The 7,824-nt window shown below is 47.3% G+C and overlaps 1 protein-coding gene across 1 annotated transcript; it reads left to right on the forward strand.

Moving 5' to 3' along the window:
* The first annotated feature begins 2,672 nt into the window (after nucleotides 1-2,672).
* TMSB4X (thymosin beta 4 X-linked) lies at nucleotides 2,673-4,292 on the forward strand. The gene is made up of 3 exons (XM_048286281.1): nucleotides 2,673-2,779; nucleotides 3,335-3,448; nucleotides 3,830-4,292. The coding sequence occupies exons 2-3, from the start codon at nucleotides 3,349-3,351 to the stop codon at nucleotides 3,862-3,864; spliced, it is 135 nt and encodes a 44-aa protein (XP_048142238.1). The 5' UTR covers nucleotides 2,673-2,779; nucleotides 3,335-3,348; the 3' UTR covers nucleotides 3,865-4,292.
* Nucleotides 4,293-7,824: the final 3,532 nt, after the last annotated feature.

Genomic DNA, 7,824 nt, shown 5'->3' on the forward strand with positions numbered 1-7,824 from the left:
ACTACGTTAGCAAGGGTCCAATTTCCTTCTTGCAAACGGAATCAGCAATGTGCTGAAAAGTGCTTCCTTTAACATGCAAATGACTGAGAGAGTGTATGTCTAGCAGGGTACTACAACACCAAATATTTGTTGACTTTTTCAACTGATTTGTTGAATTTTTTTTAAAATAATCACAGGAAGAAACTGCTGACACAAAACGCAATAAAGCAATAAAAAATATAAAATTATCAGCTCATTAATAGCCAAACTAAGAATTCTTAAGCAAGCTATCCTTTACAACTCATGGCCTAGGACATTTATTGAGGATGTCAGCTCTGTCCCGTCTAAGTGTGCTTTGTTATCCTCAGAAGTTACTTGATATGGGACAGTTTTGCAAGAACATGTATCTTCCTTGCATTCTCCAAATAATAATAAACAGAAGCAAACATAAAAGGACAAGAAGATGTGCAATTTCTGTAGCTATGCCACTAATGCAAACTGTTATAGAGAGGATTTACTTCTACAGAAATTAGAAATTATTCTAAAGAATATCTATATTACATTTACTCTCACTTAAAAATCAGAAAAATCGTTGGCAAAACTGAAAAGCCTGGGGCTGTAACATCATTGGGGACGCTTATGAACTGATCATCAGGGAAATTTCACAATTCCTAGTCATGAGGTTCAATGTCCTAAAGCATCAAGCAATAAAAGGCCATAAACTCGTTTTACAGAACTTGCTCAAAAGCTAGCAGAATTAGCTGGTATCCAACACAGAAGATCCCTTAAAAGCTAGCAGAATTAGCTGGTATCCAACACAGAAGATCCCTTGGGAACATTTTTAATTTCATTATTATGAAAATCTGTAAATATCACCAAATTATATATTCCTGGTAATTTATTTCCTGAGAGATTCTTTTGGTCTTCAGTCTTGCACAATTCCTGGCTCACACCATGTTCATCTCAGTTTTGGCAGTGCTCATGAACAGCGGGAGGAAACTAGACTTTATACACCACATCTCCAAATGCAAAGGAACTCAGCTTTAGAAGACTGTGAGCTGACTGGAAATCCTGGTTCACCATAGAAAGTATTGTTGGGATTGCCATGGGGACAAGATTTTACCTCCTTGAAAATACAGCTCTGGGAATGCTATGAAAAATAGCCAGCCAAGGGGGAGAGGACAGCCATGAAACAGAGAAAGCAGCATCCCCAGGGAATTTACTGAAATGTATTTACAGTTCTCCTTGCATGTATTAATACTGTTTGTGACTCAGTGCTTTTAATTCACCAGAAATCCCCCTTGCATTGAATACCCTGCTGGAGGGCAAGGAGCAGGGAGCAATATGCTCCATGGTTTCCATTCAGGTACCCCAGAAGGAGCAGAAATTAAGTGAATTCCCACACGCCTGCTCCTGCACCCCCTCACACCTCGAAAGCGAGCGTGCCTTTGCTCCCGTGCAGGGCTGCTGCCAAACAAAGGCGCAGAGATTTCCCCGTCTCCCTGTCAGTCAGCCACACGCACACGCACACATACTCCCCCCGGCGTCTCTCGGCTCTTTCACGTGAATAATTCAGTATATTTCCCAATGCCGTATTTGCAGAAACAGGAATCACGCGTCCCATACACTCCTTGCTTGTGCCCCCTCCCCTGCAGCAGCTGCCCACCAAGCCAGATGATGCCGCGGTTGGGACCGACTGCAGCTCGGGGCTGCCTGTTTGAATCCCCCGGGCCGGGGGAGCCGCTGAGCACATCTGGAGCAGCGCAGCGCGGGCAGGCAGCACCCCTGAGCCAGACGAAGGCCCCCACAGCCCCGTCCTCGGCGCCAGCCCTGGTCCCAGCCCTCCTCCCCTCCGGGCACAGGCAGACAGGGCCGGGCGGGCGGTGCCAGGCCGGGGCCGCCCCGCTGCTCGGGAGCGGGGCTGGGAGGCAGGGCCCGGCGGCATCTGGCCAGAGCCATTGTCTGCTGGCCGGGCACCAAAGCCTGGCCTGGGGGCGTTGTGGGGTGGTTCCCTTCTTCCACTGCAGCACAGTTGCAGGAGCAGCAGCAATGGGATTTTCCTCTCCCTGCATCGGGATGCAAAGGCAGCGGGTGATTGGGGAGGGGGCTGGGGGACGCGCCGGCGGCGGCTCCCGCAGCTCTGAAGGGACGAGGGTTTTGGCTTTTCCTTCTAAATGCCGACATTTGAGTAACGTTATCAGCGAGATGATATTGCTCGACCAGGAAAGCATCAAACAGGGATGTAGACCACAACCACCGCCCGGCTCCAGCCAAGCACAGCCCTCCGCCACCGCGGGAGGCGGCCGGCGCCTGCTCCTGCCCTGGCCCCGGTCCCTGCCTCTGCCTCGCTCTCGGTCCCCGGCCCGGCCCGGGCAAGCAGCAGCCCCGGGGCGGAGGCCCGGGAGCCAGGGGCAGTGAACGGCCCCCCGGCCCGTCCTGGGGCTGCCTCCCGACGGCCGGTGCCGAGGCAGGGACCGAGGACACCGCGGCGATGCTCAGCTACGAGCCGAGCTGAAAGCTGTGCGTGTGCCTGCGTGTGTGTGTGTAGCTTTGTGTGCGTGTACGCGTGTGCGCGGGGAGGAGGAGGAGGGCTGGACGATGAAGGGAGGGAAAGGAAGCCAGGGGGGAAAGGAGAAGAGAGAGAAAAAAACGCGGAGAGCGGTAAAAAAATGGTGACATCACCGTCATTTGCATAGGCGCGGGGATAAAACCGCCCCGCCAGCGAGCGCCCTTTATACTGGCGTGCGGAGCGGCGGCAGCAGCGAGCGGCCGGACCGAGCATCACCGCGCGGCGACACCGGTGGGTCCCGCCGCGCCCCCCAGACACCCCCCGGGCCCCTCAGCACGGGCAGCATGAACCCGGCACCCCTGCCGGGGGGGCCCGCGGGCAGGGCAGGGCGCGGGGGCTTTTGTCCGGGGGGGTGGGAGGGAAGCAAGGAGGTAGAGAGGGGGCTATTGTCCGCGTGGGGGTATTGTCTGAGGGCGCGCTGCTGCAGGGCGGCGGCGTGCCAGGCGCAAGGCGGCTTTGTTGCCGTCCCAGGGCTATATTTTTAAATTATCTTTCCCGTAACGAGTTAAAAACGCGGTCAGCGCCGGGCGCGTCCCTTCTATTGTACTCCTAGTGGGAGCTGCCCCCGGTGGAGGCTGGCGGCGAACCGCAAAGCCTGGGATGCTGGATTAAACAGACACTTCTAAAAATCACAATTCTTTTTAAATATGTCGGGGGTGAAGCGTTTTACTTGGAACGAGCTTGAGCGGGTCCCCGCGTTGGGTGCGGCGGGCGCGGCCCCGCAGGGGCGGCGGGGGGGCCGGGAGCCCTCGCCGGGGGTAACGGGCTCTCCCCCTCCGTGCGCAGAGTCACCTGCCAACATGTCCGACAAACCAGACATGGCTGAGATCGAGAAATTTGACAAGTCCAAATTGAAGAAGACAGAGACGCAAGAGAAAAACCCGCTGCCTTCAAAAGAAAGTGAGTGCGGGCAGGCGGCAGGGAAGAGCAAGGGAGGGAGGGAAGCAGGCAGGCGGGGAAGGAGGGAGACGGGCTGGGAGGGAGGAAAGGATGAAGGGAGGGAGGGAGGCGGGAGGAGACAAAGAGGGGCGGCAGGCGGGAGCCGGGGGTGCGGCGGGTGCGGGGTGGAGGGAGGATACACGGCTATGTCTGTGCCAGACAGCGAAAACCTGAACCCGCTGCCCAGCAGCGCTTAATTTACAATTATTTACACAGTGTTTTGATCTGTGGCTAAAAATATACTTTTATTTTAGCAATTTATAGCAATTGTCATGTGGATGCATTTCAGGTTCTCGATCTTCATTTTGTTTTCTCTCCTTTTGTTTTTTTCCGCTTTTTTAGCAATTGAACAGGAGAAGCAAGCGGGTGAATCGTAATGAAATCTGCCCTTCCAAATTATGCACTGTACATTCCACAAGCATTGCCTTCTTATTTTACTTCTTTTAGCTGTTTAACTTTGTAAGATGCAAAGAGGTTGGATAAAGTTTAAAATGACTGTACTGCCCCTTTCACATCAAAAGAATAGAGAGAACTACTGACACTGAATGAAGGCGCTGCCTTTCCCTCTGCCTGTCTGGCTTTGGTCCTGGTGGCATGAAAGAGCTTGCATGTTGATGAAAGAAGAACTTGGGTGGGACTACAGTAAACTAGAGTAACACACGAATAAATGCAAAGCTGTACCAAGGTCCTGCGAGCTGTAAAATGCAGTTAATCGAGTGCCATTTTTTTTTTTTTTTGTTCAAATGATTTTAATTATTGGAATGCACAATTTTTTTAATATGCAAATAAAATGTTTTAAAACCTGGATGGTATTTATGTCCTCTATTTGGAGAACTGTATCAATGGATAAGAAGCATAAAAGCCGGTACTGAGACACAGGATACTATAAAACCTTCGGAGATGCCTCAAACATCAGTCACCATTCTAATCATTTTTCAATATGTGTGCTCACCAATAGATTAACTTGTGATCCTTGAAGCTAGTTTTTAGATTTCAGTAAAAAATTGCATATCTTATAATTTGTCACCATGTGAGTATATCTCTTTAAATATTTCTTTAATGTAGAGATTGATAAAGGCAAGAAAGTCCGGCTGCATTTATTGCTTTGCCCCACCCATAACATAGCTCTTTTATTAAGAACCATTCTGTACTACTGCAGAGATTCGGACTCGGTTGTATTAACCCATAATTAGTTTGTTTAATAATTAAGGCTTGTTATTCTCATACGGTATTTGAAGGAAGCTGTAACTTGAATTTTAAGTCCACGATTGAACATAAGCTTTTTAGTTTTGCAAAGCATTTAGTGGTTGGTGTCCCATGGAAATAAAAATAATTTTGCTACAATGTTGCTCATGTTATGAACAACATCTTTTTATAGTTCCTTGATTCCAAGAACTAGTTTCAAAATTTAAAAAGCTACAGTCTCCTTAAAAATTCAAAATTAACCATCTGAGGACAAAAACGTTGTGGTAACTTACAGAGATCATAGTAAGTCTGACATGCAAATAGCCACACTCCACATTGCTGGTTTATGGCAGTTCTTTAGGCCTCGGACAGTTTTTGGTTATTTTTCTTCAAATGACTGCGGGTAAAACCTGTGATCCAGGGAGATCAGTAGGAGTTGACTTTAGTAGTCATGAATTTCATCAGAGTGGAGTGAGTAATGAACATTCTGGGAAAAAAAATGCTGTCAACCTGTAGGAGGGTGGTGAGCGTGCTTCTGCAGTGCGTTAGTTTTATCTTATGGATTTGAGGCTGCATTAATTTCAGCCAGTTCCTATAAAGCAAAATTAGTCCCTATGGGGCAGCTTGAGTTTTGCTGAGCCTGCTGATGCAATGGGGGTCATGTAGATTTGGGGTTTCACCCTATCACTGTTCCCTAGAAGCATCTGACTGCAATAGGAAGCTGTCCTTGGTTTTACAGCATTGAGGGCAGTGGGGCTCCTTGGAGATTTGGTGGATGTCTGTGCTTCTGGAGAAGGTGGGAGCCAGAGGGCCATGCTTGTGGGCGCAGTGCCCAGCCCCCCAGCAATGGAAAACTTGCAGAATTGAGTGTTTGATACAAATCTCTGTTCAGGCTTGAGATTTTTTGATGCAGTCCATGGGAAGATTTGGGAAATCCTGGTGTCATATAAGGGCCTTCACAGTAATTTAAGGTGATGAGCTCAGGAAGGAAATGAGCCATTTCTTGTGCTTGTTTAAGCTCTGATTTTATTCCCCATATATAATGGGAAAGATGGGAAACTTACAGCTGAGTTTCTGAAAAGTCAATTAATCAACTCCCAGCTACTGATCTTAATCAGGTAACATGGGATGTGACACAGCTCGGTGCAGAAGCACACAGTGTGAGCTGCACGTGCGCAGATGAGTGGAGGCAAGCTTAGTGCGGATTAATCTATGGGGAAAAAACCAGCAAGGTATTTCTGAGGGAGGCAAAGCATGAGGTATACACAGCTCTGCGTAAGTCAGTGAAAGTGCCTGCTGTAATACAGCATAGTTCAGCAAAAATGTAATGAGTTATAAGGCCTATGACTTCAGAACTGCAAGTCCAAAGTGCTGGTCAAAGGGTACCACCAAGTGCAACATGAGGTGGTGAGGCTCAGCTCTGTTTTCAGTAGATGAGGCAATGACCTACTACCACTCTTACAGCTCTGTTTCTGCCATCGAGGACTGAACAAAATTACAAAATCAACTGTGAAGTAACCTTCCAGGTCAAATTCAGGAATCATTGACTGGAGTCTATCATCGCCTGCTTTGCTCCTTGTTCAGCTCTTTGCCTACATTCAAAGAAAATTGTGGCAGGCCTTTGCCATGCTTTGCATAGGCAGTACTGAGGTGGTCACATATGACACCTATTTCACTGAGATGCAATTGATGGTGTGAAACATGAAGGCTTGGATGAATTGACTGTAATACTCCGGACTGTATCTGCACTGGTTTTTTGGGTGTTGCTAATAAAATTAGCCTCTTCAGCTGGCAGTCTAGAAACTTTCATCAGCCACAAATTAACTAGAAAAAAATACAGCCCAAAACCTGGTTATGAAAAAGGGTCATTAGAAAGAGAAACATATGGGTTTTGATCTCACACTCTGAAGGCACAGTCTGCCAGCCCTATGAGACTTACGGTGTCTGGTGTTGCTGCCTCCCCGCCCCCAGCCGAGAGGCAGGTCCGCCGAGGTGATGTGATGAGAAGCTCTGCCCTCCAGTACTGAAGCAAATTCTTCCTTTCTTAGTTTTTCTCAGAAGATTTTCTCTCCTTTTCATGCATGCCCCCAGATATCATTAACTATACATATATTGGACAGAAAGCATATGCTAACCATATCCAAAATAGATCATTGTGGTATTAATTTCAGAAATGTGGAGACTTCAATGTAAGCATTTTGGTCTTCTAGGCTATTTTTGTGCAATGTTGAATGTGTGATAAAATACCACTTCCCTTAGTAACCCTTTACTTCCCTAGAAACAGTGTAGAAATGAGCAGTTCCTATTGTGTATTTTGATCATGTATGGCTGCCACATACTGCTGCTGCACAGCAGAATTTTATTAATAAGGAACCGCGCGCTACTCCAAGCATCATATAAAGCCCAGTGAGCACATGATACAGTGTTTGGTGCAATAGTTCCACTGGGCTGATACTAAAAGGGGTGTGAAGAAATAAAAAATGTAGCTCTTGCTTATTTGTTGATATACAGTAGGATGACTATGCAAAGCAACCTATGTCAGGCTTGTCCCTCTGTGAGGTGCCCCGATGCGCCAGCTTTGTGCAGTTTCAACTCAAACAGGCAAGGCAACCAAATTCTAATAAAATGGGCTATTTTGTTAGTTCAGAGAAAAGGAATTGCAGACAACATTTATCCATTATTTGTATGCTGTCTGGCAGATTCATTTGCTAGTGTCCCTGTCATATGGTGGTTTTTAAAAAAAACACTCTGCGCTTTACCATACACCTGTTTCAAAATTCTGTGGCTTAATGACAGAAGTCTATTTTTCTCTCTGTTTTCAGCTGAAGTTAATGACCTGAATTCCATGGGTCATTTTTACTGCTTTTACTGGTTTTTAAAAATGTGAAAACCCTCTCCGACTTCCTCTTCTTCCTGCTTAGAAGGCAAGGAAAAACAAAATGGAACATAGTGGGCTCTCAGAGATGCTTGATTTGCCTCTGGTTAATGAGCTTTTAGCATATTGGGAGCAGAGCAAAGATGATTTTTTCTCTTGTTTCTACAGTCATGAGAATTACAACATTGCTTTTTTTCCTTGTAATCAAAAACTGGAGTTCTCAGGAGATTTTTCAGTCTCACGGAGCTTGGGCTTTATGAGAACTGTCAGGCACAAG

Source organism: Corvus hawaiiensis, chromosome 2, assembly GCF_020740725.1.
Source record: "Corvus hawaiiensis isolate bCorHaw1 chromosome 2, bCorHaw1.pri.cur, whole genome shotgun sequence".
In the NCBI taxonomy this organism is placed as follows: domain Eukaryota; kingdom Metazoa; phylum Chordata; class Aves; order Passeriformes; family Corvidae; genus Corvus; species Corvus hawaiiensis.